This window comes from Prorops nasuta, unplaced genomic scaffold (assembly GCF_024137725.1).
Source record: "Prorops nasuta isolate Cenicafe-Biocafe unplaced genomic scaffold, Cenicafe_Pnas_1.2 PNAS00013, whole genome shotgun sequence".
Lineage (NCBI taxonomy): Eukaryota > Metazoa > Arthropoda > Insecta > Hymenoptera > Bethylidae > Prorops > Prorops nasuta.
Window position 1 is genome coordinate 5,934,213 of NW_027116810.1, and position 22,993 is coordinate 5,957,205.

The 22,993-nt window shown below is 32.0% G+C and overlaps 1 protein-coding gene and 2 long non-coding RNA genes across 3 annotated transcripts; 1 reads left to right on the forward strand and 2 right to left on the reverse strand.

Moving 5' to 3' along the window:
• Nucleotides 1-2,774: 2,774 nt before the first annotated feature.
• Nucleotides 2,775-3,681, reverse strand: LOC136778179 (uncharacterized). Its single transcript, XR_010823376.1, has 4 exons — nucleotides 3,526-3,681; nucleotides 3,268-3,433; nucleotides 3,004-3,176; nucleotides 2,775-2,911 (listed from the first exon to the last, which is right to left on the reverse strand). It is a non-coding gene; the product is annotated as an uncharacterized lncRNA (long non-coding RNA).
• Nucleotides 3,682-8,202: 4,521 nt separating this feature from the next.
• Nucleotides 8,203-9,812, forward strand: LOC136778042 (uncharacterized). The gene is made up of 4 exons (XR_010823361.1): nucleotides 8,203-8,450; nucleotides 9,048-9,180; nucleotides 9,318-9,449; nucleotides 9,509-9,812. It is a non-coding gene; the product is annotated as an uncharacterized lncRNA (long non-coding RNA).
• Nucleotides 9,813-15,075: 5,263 nt separating this feature from the next.
• LOC136778023 (uncharacterized) lies at nucleotides 15,076-21,989 on the reverse strand. The gene is made up of 5 exons (XM_066734632.1): nucleotides 21,894-21,989; nucleotides 17,747-18,138; nucleotides 17,590-17,683; nucleotides 16,243-16,430; nucleotides 15,076-16,159 (listed from the first exon to the last, which is right to left on the reverse strand). Exons 1-5 carry the CDS (start codon nucleotides 21,943-21,945, stop codon nucleotides 15,995-15,997), a joined length of 891 nt encoding a protein of 296 aa, XP_066590729.1. The 5' UTR covers nucleotides 21,946-21,989; the 3' UTR covers nucleotides 15,076-15,994.
• Between the last annotated feature and the right edge of the window lie 1,004 nt (nucleotides 21,990-22,993).

Below are 22,993 nucleotides of genomic sequence, written 5' to 3' on the forward strand. Positions count from 1 at the left end.
TATTATATTGTGAGTGTTTTTGGCCTCAAGTGGGTCAAACCCAAGGTTGCCAAGTCCGCCATCTTGAATAGTACTACGCTCTATAGTAAGTGAATTTTGATATAAGGAATGCAGACTGCACAAAGTATACTGCCAGCGGAAATACGTCAGTAGCCATCTTAAATGCAGAACGTAATATATCAAAAATTATATATATTATATTCACAGCCTGTCACCGTGAACGGCGTGAACGAAGACAAATGTTAGTACACTGTTCAAAATTGAATCATGTACAGGTATAGTTTCTGCTTCCCTATACTATCTTGTAGCAAAAATGCTTCTCGCAAAATTGATTCATGTCCATCTCAACTACTCTATACTATCTTATAGCAAAAATTTAATGACAACAGCAGACGAAACGCGACATCGACAAATATGAAGATGACGTTTTGGACGTAGTAAAAGTATTATCCAGAAAGCATATTATTTATGTTGGAAATGTAGGGATGTCGAAAAATGGAATGGAAAATAATGCAAATATGGTGCATATATATAATATTATTTATCAAGTATAAAAGGGAAGAGATCGGATGCAATTTTCAGCCTATAAAGAGGAAAAAGCATCAGATAAGTATCGGGAGCAGCAAGTCAGAAGAAAGATTAATTTAACAAAGCAAAATATTCTTTAATCTTTCTTTTGATTTACTGCTCCCGATGCTTATCTGATGCTTTTTCCTCTTTATAGGCTGAAAATTACATCCGATCTCTTCCTTTTTATACTTGATAAATAATATTATATATATGCACCATATTTGCATTATTTTCCATTCCATTTTTCGACATCCCTACGTTTCCAACATAAATAATATGCTTTCTGGATAATACTTTTACTATACGTCTAAAACGTCATCTTCATATTTGTCGATGTCGCGTTTCGTCTGCTGTTGACGCTGTTGTCTTTAAATTTTTGCTATAAGATAGTATAGAGGAGTTGAGATGGACATGAATCAATTTTGCGAGAAGCATTTTTGCTACAAGATAGTATAGGGAAGCAGAAACTATACCTGTACATGATTCAGTTTTGAACAGTGTATACGGAAAAATAAAGTGTAATAAAGAAATAAGGAGTAGTGACAGCTTTGATCTATTTGACAGCTGATGTACTTATGGTAAAAGTGAATAAATAAAATAAAAATACTTTTCCTAAATTGATTTTTAATTTTGATAAAATGGTCAAATGTAGCCATTAATTAATTAGATTTGGTAATAAATACAAAAAATGCGTTTTATTATAACAAATGAGTTGAGGTAAAATAAACTCAATGTTTTTATATTAATTTGTTAACAATTGCATTTTTTATTTATTATTGAGTCCAATAAGTTAACGGTTATTAAAAAAAATTCTTTGTAATGAAACAAAAATGAAAAAATTTTAATCTTCACCAAGACTCGAACACGAGCACACCGCATGATATACGGCAACCTTACCGCCTGCGCTACAGCGCTCACTTGATGTACCATGAGCAAAACAGGCTTTTTAAAGACTGACTTCAATTCTTTTATTAATTCGTCATAAATGATCAAGAATTAGCTGTAATAATAAATACATTTATCTACATAGCATTATTGTACTAAATTTATTGTTTTTAATTTGAAGCATACATTTTGCATGAAGATATGATAATTTAAGGGTAACCATTCAGTACTCTATATACAAAACTATTCATATGCTCAACTATCATAAATTAATTAAGTAATATTATAATATTTGTTATATGTAGTTGAATAACTATGATAAACGAGCATATGAATAGTTTTGTATTTAGAGTATTGCATGAACACCCTTAAAGTATCGTATCTTCATGTAAAATGTATGCTTCAAATTAGAAACATAATAAATTTAGTGCAATAATGCTGTGGAGATAAATGTATTTATTATCGCAGCTAATTCTTGATCGTTTATGACGAGTTAGTGAAAGAATTGTAGTCAGTCTTTAAAAGGCTGTTTTGCTCTTAGTACATCAAGTGAGCGCTGTAGCGCAGGTGGTAAGGTTGCCGTTTGTCATGCGGTGGGCTCGTGTTCGAGTCTTGGTGAAGTTTAAAATTTTTTCATTTTTTTTTTCATTACAAGGAATTTTTTTTTAATAACCATTAATTTATTGGACTCAATAATAAATAAAAAAATGCATTTGTTAACAGATTAATATAAAAACATTGAGTTTATTTTACCTCAACTCATTTGTTATAATAAAACGCATTTTCTGTATTTATTACCAAATCTAATTAATTAATGGCTACATTTGACCATTTTATCAATATTACAAATCAATTTAGGAAAAGCATTTTTATTTGCTTTGAGTTTTTAGGTAAACGCAGCACCACTTCACACGGATAACACGTAAAAATGTCACGGTTAGCGGTAGTCGCTCTTCTTCTAAAGCCAATGTTGCCTGAAGTCCAAATCACACCTATGCTCTCCAGGCATAGTTGTGTTTGTACCGCTTCCCTTTAAATTTTCTATACTGCTGCTGGCTAGCGCTTATCTTCATTTTTGTTGCTAAAAGCTTGATTCTGGCATCACTGCCGTGTGGAACTATTAGTTTGCTAATAAAAGCAGAGGCTTAACTTTAAGAGATTGCAACATATAGTAAATAATATAGATACAATTGTAAAAAGAAAACAAAAATTTTATTTTACATATATTAACTTTAAATAAAATCCCACAAAGTACTGTAAAATATCTTACATGCTATATTATATATCTAATCTGTCAGCTTCTTTATTTTAATATTCATCTCAATTATCACAGTTTGATCCTCAGCGATGACACAGTAATCACATTATGGTGAATCTATTCTTTTTTTTTAATGTTCGATTCACATAGCTTCATCCTCAGCAGTGATACAGTAAACACACATTACTATAATTTAATCTGAAACAAAATCCCACAAAGTACTATAAAACATCTTACATTTTATATTATATATCTATTCTGTCATTTTCCTTATTTATTATTGTATTTACCCAAAATTGCTGACTCGTTTATTTTAATATCTGTCTCAATTAACACAGTTTAATCCTCATCAGCGATGACACAGAAACAACATTATGGTGAATCTATTCTTTTTGTTTTAATGCTCAATCCACATAGCTCCATTCTCAGCATTGACATAGTAAACACTTTACAATAATTTAGTCTGAAACAAAATCCCAAAAAGTACTATATAAAATCTTACATTTGAAATTATAAATATAATCTGTCAGCTTCTTTATTTGTATCGTATTTACCCAATGTGACTTGTTTATTTTAATATTCATCTCAATTAACACAGTTTGATCCTCAGCGATGACACAGTAACCATAATATGGTGAATCTATTCCTTTCATTTTAATGTTCAATCCACATAGCTCCATCCTCAGTAGTGACATAGTAAACACATTACTATAATTTAATCTGAAATAAAATCCCAGAAAGTACTATAAAATATCTTACATTTTATATTATATATCTAATTTGTCAGCTTCTTTATTTATTATTGTATTTACTCAGTTTTTTCACTCGTTCATTTTATTATCCGTCTCAATTAACATAGTTTGAATCTCAACGATGACACAATAACCACATTATGTTTAGTCTATTCCTTTATTTTAATTTTGAAAATCCGCATAGCTCCATCCTCAGCACAGTGACATTGTAAACACATTACTATAATTTAATCTGAAATAAAATCCCACAAAGTACCACAAAATATTTATATCTTACATTTTATATTATAAAATTTATTGTTATACTTATCTAAAATGTTAAGTCCTTTATATACTTTTAAAAATTATTTTTATGTACATTTTACAAATTTCTTCACTTTATTTATTCACTTATACCATCAGTATATCAGCTGTCAGTAAGATTAAAACTGTCACTTACTCATTATTTCTTTATATTACTTTATAACTTGTGGCATGTATGTACTACGATACAATAATACTAACATTTGTCTTGGCTCACGGACCATGCATTATGTATTTTGACATATTGTCTATATTGCAGCCCCTCTACAGTCTCTACCCTCTGACGTATTTCCGCCGACCAGTAGTATCAGCAGCGACTATAGCGTAGTACCCAAAATAGTACTACGCTATAGGATATGTCGCTTTTGGGTACTACGGTAGTACCGAAAGTACTACACTTGGCAACCTTGGTCAAACCCCTTAACGACAGCTGTCGGTATCGCTAACTACCGACAGTTATCGCTTGCGCTAACGAATGAGCGATTCTGTAACTTTAGCTTTACGACAATAGTCGGTGCAACTCATATTTGTACGATAACGATAAAATTCGTTAAGGTTCTAGGGAAGCTGGTAATATTGGTGTATTAATACCAACCGAAATAGGAATTTTTGTGTTACTTGACTATATCATTTTTGACTATAGCAATTCTTACTATAGCAAAATTATCATATTTTATTTAAAAGAAGTATTAAAACGTAAGTATATTTTAATTAAAATAAGTATTAAAAATTAATGTTTTAACATTTTTTTGAGTTAGACAATGTACAGTTAGTGCCTGTGTGCTATAGTTAAATAATACAATTAATTCTATATTTTAGAGAAAACCTCTGCATATATATATATATTTATTTTTAAATATAAAAATTGGAAAAATATTAAATTTTATTTCCTACGATTTTTACTGTAAGCCTTAATTTATAAAGAAAATTTATTGTAAGTACTTTTTTGTGATTTCTAAATATTAATTTAAGAAATATTTGTGACATTTATTATATTTAATTTCTCGGTAAACATCTACCGACGCCTATCACGGTCGTCGTTAAGTTAACGATAGAATTCGGTAGCGACCGCCATTTTTAACACCAATTATCGAAAACTTTGTGTTACAGAATCGCTCTTAGCGATATCTCTCGGTAACTCGATTCAATTACCGAAAGTTGTCGATAACTAGTTACTGAATCCATATAGACGGAAGTTACAGAATCGCTCTTTTCGTTACTGCAAGCGACAACTATCGGTAGTTAGCGATACCGACAATCATCGCTGGGAAGTTACAGAATCCCAGCACTGGCAACTCTAGTTCAATAGGGATAGGGAATATGGAAGAGCTGTGAATGCTGTGATAGCTAATTGCTATTCTATTCCCACTTCTAAAAGGAAAATAGGGGTAAGGATAAATAAGAAATATTGGCACTAATTGGGAGCTCCGTCTGACTAGTTTAAGCGGGAAAGAAGCAAAATTGACAAATGTTGGTTTCATTATTTTGGAATTAAATTTCAAACGTTTGTTTATATAAATCTGAGGGCTTGATAAAGTAAGTGAAATAAAATTTAAAATAATACAATATCGTGTATAGTTAAAAAATTAATCTTTTATTTCTTTTTAACAGTTGTTATGAATAATGAATATAGTTCGTGTAGACTCTACCAATTTTAATTTAATTTATTTTGATAACTGTCTTCTTTCAATTAATTGCAATAATTTAGTAGTACAGCAAAAATGAAAAATTCCAGTAGCAACTTTATCCCTCCATATATTTTTAATATAATTTTATAAACTACTCACTACTTTTTTCTTGCAGTAGGACATCCATTTTTATTTTATCAAAATAAATTAAATTAAAATTGGTAGAGTCTACACGAACTAAATTCATTATTCATAACAACTGTTAAAAAGAAATAAAAGATTAATTTTTTAACTATACACGATATTGTATTATTTTAAATTTTATTTCACTTACTTTATCAGGCCCTTAGATTTATATAAACAAACGTTTGAAATTTAATTCCAAAATAATGAAACCAACATTTGTCAATTTTGCTTCTTTCCCGCTTAAACTAGTCAGACGGAGCTCCCAATTAGTGCCAATATTTCTTATTTATCCTTACCCCTATTTTCCTTTTAGAAGTGGGGATAGAATAGCAATTAGTTATCACAGCTCTTCCATATTCCCTATTCACTCTCTAACTTGCTCCCGGACACAGAATTACTAGACGGAGTGAATAGGGAATTCTAGGGAAAGCTCCGTCGGAGTGAAAAGAGTTTAATTCCGAACTCAACTTCTGTGTACTGTTACGTGCTGGCTTAAGCCGCAACAGCACCACCTATGAGCCCATATGATACTCACAATAATTATTAATAATGGCTAGTAGACATTGAATCCACTAGATTTTAGATCTCATTTAAAATATTATTCTACATATAAAGAGGAAACCTCCGTTATATAGGAAGCGTCTTAACATCCTTTTTCTACCTGAATCGTCACAAACAAAGCAATAAAACTACAACCCTTATTTTTTTTGTCCTTCTTAAATATTGGGAAAACCCATCTGCAGCGCAGATGAGTTATCCGCGAGCAATCCGCGAGTTTCTCTTTCCCAACTACGTAACATCCTACAAAAATCTCCCCGTGACGTAAGCAGGTTACTCTCAGTCTAGAAAACATCTCTTAGCCCTCACGACTCCTAGTTCCAAAATCTCCATGACAACGGAGCAACGCTTTCCGAAAACCAAGATTCGATTGGTCCAGAGAAGCGACGCTGGACCCCTTCTTTTCCTCTCAGATAAGGGATGCTCCTTTAAAAACCCTGGACAACCCTTAGACGCTCTCTATTCTCTATTCTATTCTTTAATTCATTTTGCCCTTAGTTGTTGCTCCTGTATTAGAATCTCGTATTCTTAGCTTTGCCTGTAATTTCGTGACGACGGAATTCAATCTTCGGAGAATAAGTTTAGCGCCTTCGAACCGCGGAGTTCAGCGAAAGTCAATTACTGAACTTACTATTAGTTAGTAATATTCGCGGTGCGGCGACACTTTGCCACCCGGGAGTAGTAATTTCGCTCTATGAGGTTGGCAGCACTTAGCGCTTGAAGCATTTTATTCAAGATGCGATCTCATAGCAAATTTGATGTACAACTAATACATAAGCTGCATATGTATGCGTGTATACAAGTAAATATGAGATATCTGAAATAAGAATTGGAGCAAAGGAGCATAGCGTGAGAAATAAGTAAGGCATTTAATTTGAATGAAATATAAAAATAGATTTAATATTATTAATTGAAAAGGATGATTTTTCTAATCACTTTATTAATGATATTAAATAGTTATTTGAAATTAAATACACATGAAAATTTAATAATCAGATAAGTTAATATTTTATATTTTGATTGCTATTGCATGAAGAAATTAGTGTTAGCAAACGCGTTCTCTGTATTAAAATAAAGATTTTATTTCGCAGGTTATTTCAAATGAATATGTCAGATTTTTCTCAATGGTGTGGTGTATTCTATGGTAAACTACAGTGATCCCTCCTTCTATTGAGGTACAGATGGACATGGCTAACCGTTTAAGAAGAAGCTATGAAATAAAAAACCTATAAATATAAAGATTGATATGCTGAATAAGTATTAAGTAAGTAGCAATATCATTACCACATGTAAATGAGTTAGAATCCATTGCAATTAATGAGAAAAACATAATATCATTTATTCGGTATAATACACAAGTGAGACCAACATGTATATTCTCACACGTATTAGGTTTTATATGTGCTTATTATCATCTCTGTATTTACTTGTATATTAATAATTACAAATTTTGATTTGCACATGACCTAATAGATACAGAGATGATAATAAGCACATATAAAACCTAATACGTGTGAGAATATACATGTTGGTCTCACTTGTGTATTATACCGAATAAATGATATTATGTTTTTCTCATTAATTGCAATGGATTCTAACTCATTTACATGTGGTAATGATATTGCTACTTACTTAATACTTATTCAGCATATCAATCTTTATATTTATAGGTTTTTTATTTCATAGCTTCTTCTTAAACGGTTAGCCATGTCCATCTGTACCTCAATAGAAGGAGGGATCACTGTAGTTTACCATAGAATACACCACACCATTGAGAAAAATCTGACATATTCATTTGAAATAACCTGCGAAATAAAATCTTTATTTTAATACAGAGAACGCGTTTGCTAACACTAATTTCTTCATGCAATAGCAATCAAAATATAAAATATTAACTTATCTGATTATTAAATTTTCATGTGTATTTAATTTCAAATAACTATTTAATATCATTAATAAAGTGATTAGAAAAATCATCCTTTTCAATTAATAATATTAAATCTATTTTTATATTTCATTCAAATTAAATGCCTTACTTATTTCTCACGCTATGCTACTTTGCTCCAATTCTTATTTCAGATATCTCATATTTATTTGTATACACGCATACATATGCAGCTTATGGATTAGTTGTACATCAAATTTGCTATGAGATCGCATCTTGAATAAAATGCTTCAAGCGCTAAGTGCTGCCAACCTCATAGAGCGAAATTACTACTCCCGGGTGGCAAAGTGTCGCCGCACCCGTTGGTTAGTTATCCTACGGGGACCCTAGTTGAGGGAAGGTTTTTTCACCCTTCGAAGTCGATGGTTAGTTACCTTACGTAGCCTAACTATTTCCGACTCTGCTACACAGATAAACTAGCTTGAGTTAATTGCTAGTTCCAGTAGTCACCGCTAGGTGACTGCCTTCCTTAATCTTCTTTCGCGCTAATGGTATTTTAATATTACGTAATTACACACACGGGTGAACTAGTTCAATTTAATTGATAGTACTAGTAATTTCCGCTTGGTGGCTACCGCAATCTCCCCTTTTCTCGTTAGTTAAATTGGGGATAGCTATTGTGATAAGTTGCTTATATCATGCAAGGAATTATAATTGCCACTTCTTTATACACAAACTTTCTGTTTATCATAAACCCGTCAAAATCAATTATATGTGTAATATGTAACAGTGAAGACATTTTTAAAATGGAATTTTATTTGTCGTACGAATCAAACGTTCAAGCAATACTGATGCCTGTCCTACGATTTCTTCGAGCTTTTAAGCACTGTTAGGGAGGTGTCAACAATTTTTTTAATCTACGGTAGGAAGATGCCTATACTACTCTTAGAGGAACGGAAACGTCACTGGCTCTAAGAGAGATATGCTATATGTAGTGGGCGGTAATTCTAAAATGCTTTAAGGGTTGACAAAACTTTTGTCCTACGGTGGGGAAATGACTGACCTGCCACTCCTGGAAGAACGGAAACGTCATTGGTCCTCAAGAGAATATTTATGACCTATGCTGCGTATAGTGGGAGATAGTTTTGACCTATGGTGAGGATAGTAGGAGGGATGAAGAACAATTAGCTTGAAGAGAGGGAGAAATTTTCATGAAACATGCATATTTAAATAGAATTATATTAGTATAAAAAACGTAGGCATAATGGCACCATCGTTCGTTGATTTTCCAGGATTCCGTTTGACGGATAAATCATTTATAATCAAAGAATTTGCTGTTGCACAAGAACAAAAGTGTTCCATATTTTATTTTCACCACCCTATTCATATTCGTGGCTAAGTGAAGAGGAGCGAAAGCGGACAGAGTAAGTATATGAAAAAGAAAAAATATATTATTTTTGTTTAATATAATTTTCTTTTTTAGCTGATTCTTTCTAAATCATCACGGCTTAAATTGGGAGGATGGCTACTCACCCTACTATAAATATAAAGATATTATAAGGAAGAATATTTATGATGATGAGGATGAGATTTTTGTGAAAGGAATTGAAAATACAAATTGGTTAAGAGATATTTGTAATTTAGAAATAACTAATGTAGATAATTTTATGTGAGGGGATTTTGATTTAGAAGATAGCTTGCATAATTCACATCTTCCAGCATGTTTGAATCATGAAGGTGTATGTGTCTTAAAAAATTTCTATTATATGAAATATATGTATGAGCAAAAATCTGGAATATATGTATAACTGAAAAACGCTTGCATCTATTTTCTAACATGTCGTTACCCGTCCTCAATGTTCTCTTACCCCCTGAAGTGTTTCAGAGATCCTTTATCTGAAGAGCTCAGTTTCCCACCCACTTTTCCTCAGTTCCTGATTAGTCCTCTCGAAGAAAAGAACAAAAGATGTCTCTACGAAATAGAGTTTTGAAAACGCAAGAAGAATATCGCGAGTGGGTACGCAAGTGTCGTGAATATATTCATAAACTCAGAATCTCTAATCGCAACGCACCTATAGGCACGCTGCAGAAAAATGTTGCAGAAATTGCACAAATACAGTGTTTTCTACTTAGAGCAGCTAAGGATAAGAGTTATTGTTTGAATCATGCTCTCAAGTATCCTGATTTAGGAAATCAGCATAATTATCATGAGTGGGTACGCAAGTGTCGTGATTACATTCGAAGTTTAAGAGATGCTAATAGATCTGCAGCTCCCGATACAGTACACAAAAATCTGGCTGAAATAACAATTATCCAAAGTCTACTTCTGCATGCGGCAAAAAATAAGAAATCAATTGGAGCGAGAAAGCTTATTTGGAAAGATCTCGAGTCTTCATTTAAATCTTGAATATGTAGCGGATGGTTGTAAATTATAATTATATAGAACCACGTGATTTTCTAACAGGTGCAAAAGACTTAGTACAGACCTACACAGAAAAAGTGTTTAATAACGTGAACGCAGTTAAGATAAATTGCATCTTTAACGGCCAATTTATTTGTAAAAAGATTAGTGATATTAAACATATCTCAACCCGCAATGCAGTCTTATACAAAACTGATAGTTTTAGCGATTGGTACAATACAAATATAATAGACCAAATTCTAAAAGAATTGAGTGAGATTCAAGAGCGTGATAGTGGATGGGCGTTGGAAAAAATTCTGATTTTAATTATAAATATAAATTATTATAACCCGCTGCATATAGGTTGTGCAATCGAGCTTCCAGAATCTATTAAGAATAAATAACAGGCTGTGATAAATATACACAGTGGTGATAATACATGTTTTGCATGGGCTGTAACGGCTGCACTCTATCCGGCAAAACCGAATACTCATCCACAACGAAAATCTTCATATCCTCATTTTACAACTGTTTTCGACGTTAGAAGTATAACGTTCCCGACTACATTAAAACAGATTCCGAAATTTGAGGAAGATAATGATGTCTCTATTAATATTTTTACTATGGTGGAAGAGATTGAGAGGAATGAGAATACAATCATAGCAACTCTACAATTAACAAAATGCAAGAGGACGAGAAACGCTAATCTTCTTCTCCTTCTCGAACATCAAGGAGCAGCAGCACATTTTATATGCATCAGGAACCTTTCCAGACTGCTAAATGGACAGCTTACTAGAGGAAAACGCTCTCATCTTATTTGTGATCGGTATGTTTTACTATATATATATATATCTGTTGTTATATTTTTATTTTACTACACTCACGATTCACTGGGATTTATATGGCTTTTGTGATTATTTTATTATTGTTTATATCGTTTTTATGCGTTTCTAAGTCATTATCCAGCGATTATTTCGCATAGAAAAATAAAAAAATGTAATATGCTAAAAAAGTTTTAGCACTTGGAGTTATTTGATGTCGATAAATTTGAAATTTTATGGTAACTATATATATTTCATTTGTGTTACAAAGACAAAATATAGGAAGTTTTCTATTTTGAAAAATTTTTTCTAAAAAAAGTTTACGGTGTTTAGCATATCTGTCTCCAAGATTTTCAAGCAATTTGAAAACTATTAGATCAGAAGACTATTCTAAAAATGACCTGGTACATCCTTATCATCGTAATGCAACAAATAGGCGAAAACTTATTATTTAAACATAAAAATGTAATTATCTGTTAATTATACTAACAGCTAGTAAACCTAGCATTGAGCGAGTATAGTGACCATTTTGGATGAAAAAACAAATGCATAAAATATTTGTTGGTGCGTTTTGTGTTAAATAATATGATATATTTTTATTGCATAGCCTGTGGTGATTTCTTTTAAGAGCTATGTAAAATATTCTATAAATGTAGACTGTAAAAAAAATGATAATTTGATGCAATCTTTATTTGTGAATAGTTACATTTATATAGGGTGAACTAAAGTATAGGTAGCCCTGAATATGTGAAAACTAATTGTTGAAGATACAAAGTGATGAATAAGCTTATTTTGAAAGTGCTATGCGAGAAACTTCGCTTTTCATGCAAGGTCAGCGTGAAAGAAACATTTGAGGATGAAAAGCGACAGCATGTTGTACTTGTTATACAAGAGTGTTTAAAACGAACGCTATATATATATGTCCACTTAGTCCTGCGTTGAGCTATGCCAAGTTATGTTTTGTAAAGTTTACACACATTAACAACGCGGCGCTGGCGTTAAATAATACAGTTAATATACATATATAAACAAATATTAATATAAAAATAATTAATTTTTATTTTTAATATACGTTTATGTAATTTGGAGCTTTTTATATTTATTGATCTATTCTATATTTACTGTATTCCCTTCCTTCCTTTTACATATATATTCCAATATTTGATAATATATGTGTAGCTAACGTAAGGAATAAATAAAACAACATTATCATTCAAAAAAGGAAAGATTTATTTAACCGTTTGAGTCCCAAGCAGCGCGATTGCGTTGTTCAGATTTTATGTCGAGAAAACCCAGCACATTTCGAGCATTGTGGACAACTGACGGTGCGTTACATATTGTCGAAGGCGCTATTGCGCTGCTTGGTTATTTTCGTACATATATAGGGAAAGCGTGATTGTGCTGTTTGGGATTCTTCGACAGTGTTTTTTCAATACCGTCTGGGACTCAAACGATTAATTTTTGTATTATTTGGCAATTTTTTTATGACTTGGTTTTCTTATTTCTTTTCATTATTAATTTGATAAAAATATTGACGACTGAAGTCAAATCCCTGTTATTAGACTGTGATTTAAAGGAAATTCGAAACTCCCTTCTTGGGCCGTTGTGCCCAAATATCTCAATCATACCTGAAAAATCATGCTCTTTTTGAACTACTGATGCAAAATCCGTTGGAATCATTCTCGGTGGTCGTAAATTTGTTTAGACAACCTACCTGATCATAACCTCTAGAAAAATCAACAAAATGAAAGCAGAAATAAATATTCGATAGAATTTTCTTAAATCTTTATTTGTAAAATATTGCGCGAGAGTTACAAATTCTATATGAATTAATTGCAGGAATATATAGAGATAAAATCATAATTTTTAAAATTATTTTGTGTCAATTTCAAAGGGAATATTAATTAAGCACATTTTTTCACACCGCATTTTCATAATTAGTACATCAAGTATATAACTATAATCCGGCAAACATGGATCTTCTAGATCTTATCATCATTTTTTCTCCTGTATATAATTTTTAAGAAAACAGATAAAAAATCAATATATAGTCATTCAGAGTCAAACCTTTCTTTAGGATGAATCATAAAATAAGGCAAATTTTTGTATAATTTTTAGTGCCCAGAAAGTCGATGTAAACATTTTCCGGATACGAAACTAAGCCAACTTTAATTATCGCAAAAGACTGTTCCGGGTTAATGTTCAGTGATCAAGGATATAAATTAATTTGAAGCACGATGTTATTGAGGCGTTCAGCAGGGGTAGGCACTGGAGAAACTCGGAGCGCGACTCACGAGTCGCCACGAGTTACAGCGGCAGCTACTGAGTACTAAATTAAAATAAAATCTCCCACCACTTGTTAAACCCAGGAGCGTGCTATTCATAATAGGACCCCTGTAGTACATTGCAAGATATTATATAATTATAAACGTTTAATTATTTTTTGGTAAATAAAGTCTTTATTTTGATTAAGGAGTAAAGATAATAGCAATTCTAAGGTATTTAAATAAAATTATTATTTATTTTATTAATTTCATTATGTAACAAAAATATGTTAATACAACTTATATCTGCATTATATAATATGATTCATTTAGATGACTTAGGTCTTGTTACGTCCCTAACCAATTAATTCCGAAAAATTAAAATTATTTTATTAAAAGAAATAAGATAGTTGAATGTAATCCCATAAGCCAGAATCTGCAGCCACCGTCGCCGGGACCTTATCTTTGCCTACGTTTGCATCTTGCATCGTGCGACTGTAAGTCTGTGAGAGAATTCTACCTCCCAGTTCTCACTCACTCTAAGATGCTTTAATTTGTAACGTTATTCCCGTCAGTGTGAGGGGCCACTCACACTACGGGTTTTCCCATTACCTTCGCCCGTCCTTATTTATCGGTATCAGGGCGCCAGTTGGTCAGTTGGGTGGCCAACAACCCTACGGTATCATTTGAGTCTTTCGACTCCATTTTCTATGCATCTTATACGGCCCTGCGGCCATGCATTTGGACGGTAGCGGTAGCCAGGGTCGCTCAGTATGCTAGGTCGTGGAGAGAGGGGAGGGTTCCTTGCGGAAGTCCGAGCCTCGCAGACCTATCTGCTGAGGGGCATACATTTATCCCTCACCACCCACACACAGGTGGTGGTGAGAAGTCCGGGAACACGCGGTATCATTGCCAAGCATAGAGTTTGCCAGGAGCGGACCACCACGGAGGCAGTGTTCACGGCCCGTCCAGCCATAGCGCAAGCCTATGGAATTACGGAGGGCACCGGGACACATTCCAACGGGCTAACTACGCCCCTGCACAACCCACTATGCATTGGCCGGTATCCAGTCGTGACGTACGTGCAGGCTGGCCTAAAGCACACGCCTCACGTACGCGAACCGACCCATGGCTGTCTGAGTGCCGCGTCACGGGCTCACCAGCACGCACGGACACCTCAGCACAGTCCCATGGTCGCGTTCCGACTGCCTGCTAATCCTGCTATGGCAGTCTGCGCACGACATTCGCGCAGCCTGCTTGAAGCGCGTAACTAGCGTTCAAGCCAGACTCGATATTCTATCTCCCCTCCTCGTGGGGACTTATAGACACGGTCATTCTTTTTAGGACTCCCCGAGGCCGCTTCTCCTTATCTCAGGTTGCCTGGGTTGTTTGGCATGGCCCTGCCTTACTTCTCAGGGTAACCTGGACATCGTTTACTGGAGCGCCGGTCTTTTCATCCGGGCCTCTGCCTGCCAACGGGGTCTATCCTTGACGTTAGCTATACTCCACTCGTGAGCCTATCTCACGAGTCGGTAACGCAGGGATTAATAATATCCACTGTTCGGTAGTTTTTATACTTTTTATTCGGTATCTCGTATACGTAACGGGGAACTTCGTTACAAATTCTTTTTGGTCAAAGATAGGATAAATTCATTTTAATAATGTTTTGATTGGCTTAGCCATCTCCCTGGATCACGATCCAGGACCCGGCGTCGACTAATTCGATTAGCTTTTAAGCAAGTGCTAATTGTACCTTCAACAAGAACAGTCTTGCAAGGCTCTCTTATATTTGTTACGGTTAATAAATAAAAACTATTAAAAATCATCGAAGTCTACTTTGACTAAGTGTTGCATCCTTCTACATGAATCCTTCATCGAATTTCCCAAAACTACTACCAGCTGGTAGGGAGCGGTCGCTGAAGCCCACATCAAAAACTGTTCCTGAGTTTACTACACAACACAGGACATAACAGTCTGTACGAGGTTTTTCCAGATACCAAGTTTTCTATATTCGGAGAAATACTTTGCGCAGTGAGCAATTAACGTACAAAGGCAAAGAGGAACTTATTTGTGCACCGATTTACTTTTTCCTCAAATAAGTTATAATTTGACTTCACATAATTTGTCATTAAGTACTTAGAATTCTAGATATTTGTAATATTTCAGTTTAGAACTACTTATTGTATAAATATTATTTGTTCACACCATTAATTTGTAGCTCTGCTTATACTGGGTCTATATATTGTTTTATAAGAGTGCGCCGGTACTGGCTACAATATGCATAAAGGTAAACAAGGAGTGGAGACGTTGTTGTTAGACGTCGCTCCGAGCTAACTCCCAGCAAGCTCGGAACGCTCCCGCTCTGAGTTCTTCATTTGCCCAGGCCTGCCTTAAACGAACAATTTTAGTAAATCAATATTATCATGCGTTATTATTATATTCAAATTATTATCTTTTATTATTTATATTATTCATTCATATATTTAATAATAATCTGTTGCTGTATTATATATGAATTCTCTTATGTTGTAGTTATAAGCGAATAAGGTGCCTGTATTCCAAATCCCTTGTGCGTTACGAAAGTCAAATGAGTCATAAGCTGTGCCAATGAAGGATTTCTTGAAAATTAAGGCAGCGCCATCATTAATCTACAGTGTTAATAATATTGTGATACATTTAAATGTACAGATTTTAGAGATATGCAAATAACGATTTATTTCACAATACTTACGGGTCGGTCGGAAGTGTAAACACAAATATCAGCATCATCATTTGGTTTGTATCTAGCATTCAGAAGTCTTTTACATTGGGGATTACTTTCAATTATTACTTTTTGTGGAAGTTTTAGGAGCTTAGGAAAAACGGTTTTTAATTCTGGTTCCGAGTTTAGGTATCCCCAGCCAACAACTGTTGCATACCCTGTAAATTAATTATTTGCGAATGTTCTAATTATGTAAGAGATTGTCTTTTAATTATTTTAATCGTATAAACCTGGCTTAATATAGTTGTAAACTATGTGTTTCAATTTATCAGTGAGTTAAAATAAGATAATTATTTATAATTAATAACTGTGACATCATATGAAAAATGTTATGCGTTGAAATAAAAAATTGTCCCTGCCTAAAACCTCCAATTTCATCCAATTAGAATATATGATAAAACATGTTATTCTTAATTTGAAAGGGAATTAAATATATTCTAATCTTAAAATAATTTTCATGTCTCACTATTGTGCTTAAAACTAGTCTTTTAATAATTTAAGTAGCAAAAGGAGTCAAGTGATACATGGTGCGTTCACGGAGACGCTATTTAGCGCTATTTGTGCTACTACGCAGAGAAAATTGCCTATTACATGTGCGCAGTAGCGTTAATAGCGTTTCCGTGAACGCACCCATAATGTTAAAATTATTTGCATACTTTTAGGGAATTTTAACTAATATTGTAGTATATAAAGTCCGAAAAGTATCTGAAAACCTAAATCGTCACATTGGAACACTTTTGAAATGTTTCTTACATTATATTTTATGAACTTGCTCAGAATAAAACATAATGTTCATACTTTTACTAGGGGAATAGATATGTCTAAAATGCTTTAGAGGGGTCCAACTTTTAATACCTACTACATTTATGTGATGAGATAATATTATCAACATCTGACTCATCTATGGTAATAATCATTCGTTAATATCGTTAAAACAAACTTATATTGCAAATAAATACTACATAAAATAAATGATTTCACTTAACTCATTCCCGTTATCATAAAACTAACATATACTATAAATGATTAAAAAAATAATTTCAATAGCATTTAAAATATTCAAAGGACTAAATTGATTAATAATAATCGGTAACTTTGATTCTAACAAAAATTCAAACTAAAAATTTAATAGATTGTTATAAATGGTGAAATATTTCCTTGCATTTGTTTCTTAAATTTTCAACGTGAATAGATAATTAAAACTATAAAATGCATACTCTTAATTCTAGGAAAGAATATTAATTCATTTGCAAAGATTTCAAATAAAAGCTATAAAACTCCATAAGGTATTCTTACAATTACCAGAAAATAACTTACCGACATTCCCAGTATCTTGATTGAAACTTTTGTCAAATATGGCAGAAAAATGGACAGGTCTCTGCCTATTATTAACCTTCATAGGCTTTTTTAGCTGAAATAAAATATTATGTTTAATAATAATAATTAAACTAATAAATAATTAAAGCTTATATACCTTGTAAATAGCGACTGTAGAACGCACAAAAATGCCATATCTGTAGCTATAAATTTTGTGATTAACTTTATAACCTTCTATTTCGTGCATTTCACCTTGGTTATCTAAAAGACTGTTCGTTCCCGTACGGATTCTAACGTTGTAAAGTTCAAATTTTTCCATCATGGCACAAAATGAATTGGTTATCACAAATTGAGGACCAATGATGACACCATTGCAGTGAAAATAGTATGATGCATTTGAAGGTTTACTCGTACATTTACTTGGCTCCAGTTCACAATCTTTTGGTACTGTTTCATTGTGCTTTACCATAATAGCGGCCATAAAAGGAAACTCGTTTGGCTCGGCCAAATCGTGACCAACCAGTCTATCGCGCTTACTAGCCGGGATGCCTAAAAGTAATCATATATATATATACATTTGCGAAAGCTCTCTTTAAAAAGGTTACATGTACGGTAACCATTTTTTTAGATTACTTGGGAGAGCAAGATATCAGCTGTTTAACAAAAGGGACTTAGAGAAGGCGCAACAATTTCTCTACGTTCAAAAGGGCCGTCATAAAGATGTACAGTGATCATACTATGTAGATGTACTATTTCACTTATAATAGGATTACTTAATAAAATTATGCAAATAGCTCTATTAGGTACTTGTCAGATAAGATTAACTATTTTGATGGAGGGGGAGGGGGGAAAAAATTTTGAAAAATCACATATTCATTTTTTTAAAAGGATGTAATTGATTTTTAGGGTATATTTTCTCTTTTGGCTGATTTCAATGCTTTTTGAAATCAAATTACAAACAGAGGTATTTTACACAATTTAATTCAATAAATTCACGAATATAAATTTGATAAAATCAAGAGACACGGTAGTGTCTCGACGGCAAGTACATAAAAGTAGGTATAGACGTATCTATACCGCAGTCGAGGCACTACTGTATCTTATACAGCAAGTTTGGCCGTCTCAATTTTAAAATCGATTTTTCTCCGTGAATGATACACTGTCATGATTCAAGTAAAGATTTTCTGAAAATAGTTTTAAACAAGCTTTCATTTGAGCCCATGAACATCAAAATCGGTTCACGCAATCCAGAGATACCATACTCAGTTAGCTATATATATATATCGAAAATTAAGATTCTTCTCCTTCGTCATCTTCTCCTCCAGCCAGAATGTATGTCTCGGGCTGAAGTTGGCCGCTAAGAGGAAAATGACGTCATTTTTTCTCAGCATTGCCAACTGATTAAACTCAACGACAAAAACAGTGTTGTAAACTGTCAAATGAAATCGATGTAATCGATAGAATTAATCCGACGACTACTGTTAACTGTCAATTGTAATGTGAGGTTATTTATATTTAATACCGTGAGGTTAATCATTGCTATGTTAGTGAATGTATGAAATTTTCAAAATGATAAATGAATTCGAATAATAATGACGTAAAGTGTCGACAATTATTAGATAAGTACAACATTATATATTATAATATTGGATGTTAATATACTTTGTGGTACTTTGTGAAATTTCTTTTTCAGATAAATTGAGATAGAACATTTCTATTTTCATTGCTGCGGATAGTAGAGCTGACTGGATGAAATAAGATTAATATTTACATATTTTCAACACTGATCCAAGGAGAAGTATACTTTCAACATTTATGTGTACCGCTGATTATCAGGAGAGCATATTAATTAAATTAAATTTTTAAGATATTTGATAAACATATGCTAAACATCCAGGCATGGAAATCATTAACAAAATTGATGTTTAACTTTTTCTTCTCTTTAAACTCATATGGATTTCAACTGCCCGATAGGTTATATAATATATAAGAATAATTTTCCAGGAAATAATAAAACTTTCTTAATACTACGATTAAAGAAAAGTAGATGAATATTTTCTAATCGTTGTTTAATATTTAATTATAATATAAAAAAGTATTAAAAACAAATATTTATCTACGCTTCCCTAATCAGAATAGAAACAAATTATTATTATCTCCAAAATAATTATTCAAATCTAAATTTTTATAAAAATAACATTAAATTTTATAATATAATATGTAATATAGTTTTTGGTACTTAGTGAGATTTTATTTCAGATTGAATTACAATAACGTGTTTATTGTGTCATTGCGCAGGCTTGAGCTGTAATATTTAATAGAAGAAGTCAGAAATGATACCAGTTTATCATAGAAAGAGCCATAATGAAAAGTTAATGTTGAGAGATAAACCTAAGGAAAAGGTGGAGAAATTAAAAAATTTGGAAGCAAATTTTTAATAGTGAAAAGCTTGCAGATGATTCTTGGCATAATAAACTCTTTGAAATATATAAGTCAATTAAATAATAAATATAATGATAAGATCTTCTAGAAATGAGACCATGAAAAGAAGTCATCATTTTAATATGTTCCATGCAATAGAATATACAGTAAATAATTTTGCGAAACTGAAAGCAGTATATCCACAAAAGACAGGTTTCCATTGCATTAATTTATACATTTTCTAGTTTATATTAATGAAAAGAAAATACTGATGGCACTATATAGTTTGCTTGAAAAAGAACAATGATTCATAGTGGATATTGGGAGTAACAGTTAAGAAAAAGGTAAAAAAAGGGATCAATTTCTAAGCAAATTCTTGAAAGTGAAGGGCTTGTAGGTGATTTCAGGCATAAAATTTTAGAAATATAAATCAAATAGTTAATGAATATTATAATAAAATCATATAGATGTGCAAAAATGATAATAATTCATGATTTCAATCATTTACATGTGATGGGGCACACAATGAATAAATTTAGGAAACTGAAAGATGTACATCTAAGAAGAGATGAGGCTTCCATTTCATTAATTGGTGTATTTCCAAGGTTATTTTAATGAATATAAAATATAAATGGCACTAGTATACTGGAGAAAATGCCATAATTCAAAGTTGATGTGTATAGGGAAACAGCTAAGAAAATTATGGATAAATATGAGTTAATTTATAAGAAAATCCTTGAGAGTGAAATGCTTGCAAGAGATTTTGGGCATACAACTTTGGAATTAGAAATCACATAGTTGATGAAAATTATAATAAAATCATGTAGATGTGTAAAAATGAAAGGAATTCATGATTTCAATATTTCACATGCAATAGAGCATAAGTGTGTAACTTCAGGAAACTGAAAGCAGTATACCTAAAAGACATAGGCTTCCATTGCATTAATTGGTATATATTTTACAGTTTATATTAATGAAAAGAATATATAAATGTCACTAGTTTAGCAGGGAAAGAGCCATAATGCAAAGGTGATAGTGAGAGTAACACCTAAGAAAAAGATGGATTTAAAGGTAAATTTAGAAACAAATTTTTGAAAGCTGAAGGTTTTAAGGTAATTTTGGGTGTAAGATGTTGAAAATATAATTCAAACAGTCATTAAATCCTATGTAAAATGCCTCTAAAATTGTAATTATGATAAGAACTCAATATTGTAATATTTTGTATTTTATTTAATAGATTAATAAATAAATATCTCGAATTAGAGTTTTACATTATGGAACGATGGGAACATTGGAAAATGTTTTGTTAGATTGAATTAGTTAAAACAATTTTTAGTTTTAATTCCTATATTCTTATAAAACGTTCTAAGATCCCATAAAAAACAAGCTTCGCTTGTAAAAAAAGGACGGCAAGTACATAAGTCGTATCTAGCATGATTAAAATATAGTAATATAAAATATTTTAATTAAAAAAAATAGTGAAATCCAAATGTTAGGCAAACATATATTTTTACCATGGCGAAAATTGAAATTTGGAAAAAAGTAAATAGTAATAGAAAAATTACTTGCCGGGTCCGTAATATTCATGTGTAAGTCACTATCTTGCTATATAAGCGTTGCTTCTCGTAAGCTAAAAATGTGGCTATTTAATACGATTGCATACAACGGGCCCGGCAAGTAATTTTTGTATTACTATTTGCTTTTTTCCAAATTTCAATTTTCGCCATGGTAAAAATTTATACTTGCCGAACATTTGGATTTCACTATTTTTTTTAATTAAAATATTTTATATTACTATATTTTAATCATGCTAGATACGACTTGTGTACTTGCCGTCCTTTTTTTACATGCGAAGCTTGTTTTTTATGGGATTTGTTACTCACCAGATGCAGCTGCATTCAAAGCGAGAAAAAGTATTGTAAAGATTTTAAGCATCGTTGCTTTTGTGTGTTTATAACCAAAAAACTCAGAAAGTTTATTTATATATATATATCTCTCTTGTCATATTATTATTTTGCTACACTCACGATTCACTGGGATTTATAGGACTTTTGTGATTAGTTTATTATTGTTAAAATAATTTTTACGCGCGTCTGTAAGTCATAACTTTGCGATTACTTCGCATAAAATGATAAAATAACGTAGTATGTTGAGAACATTTTAGTGTTCTAAGTTATTTGATGTCGATAAATTTGAAATTTATATATAATATATATTAAATTTTTCATTTGTATAAAAAAAAAATTAGAAAGTTTTCTATTTTTAAAGATCTTTTCTATAGAAAGTTTAGGGTGATTAGTATATCCGTCGCCATAATTTTTCGGGCAAAATTAGAAATATTATGCAAAATAAATTCTCATAAGAAATTATCTGTTACTTCCTTATTAGCATAATACAACAAATAGTAGAAAATCTATTTTTTAAATATAGAAACATGGTTATCTGTTAATTATTAATACTAAATCTAGCATTGAGGATTAAATAGACCTTTTTAAATAAAAAACATGTGCAGTAAAAATTTGTTAGTGCGTTTTGTATTAAATAATATCATATATTTTTATTGCATAGTCTAATGGTTTATTTTAAGAGCTTTCCAAAACACTATAAATGCAGAGTGTAAAAAAATGATAAATTGATGCATTCTTTATTTGGATAGTCACAATTATATATAGGGTGAACTAAAAACATGAACACCCCTCTGAATATGTACAAACTAATTACTAAGGACATAAATTAACGAATACTTATTTTTGAAACGCTATACAGGGAAATTTAACATTTTCGAAAATATACTTATAGCTAATGTAAAGAATGAATAGAACAACATTATCATTAAAAAAAAAAAGATTTATTTAATTTTTATTTTCCAAGGTGCCTTTCGGGATTCACCTTCTTCTCCTTTCTTCTACATCGATATTTACATATTTCTTAATCCTATTCCTTATCCTAACTACATCCTCCTTTTCCTTCTCTACTCATCACA

Bases quoted from the DNA above. Each gene is read 5' to 3' on its own strand.
- LOC136778023 (XM_066734632.1), bottom strand. From the start codon at position 21,945: ATGCTTAAAATCTTTACAATACTTTTTCTCGCTTTGAATGCAGCTGCA. The intron at 18,139-21,893 runs GTGAGTAACAAA...GATTACTTTTAG, and splicing joins TTTGAATGCAGCTGCATCTG to GCATCCCGGCTAGTAAGCGC. The intron at 16,431-17,589 runs GTAAGTTATTTT...ATTAATTTACAG, and splicing joins TCAAGATACTGGGAATGTCG to GGTATGCAACAGTTGTTGGC.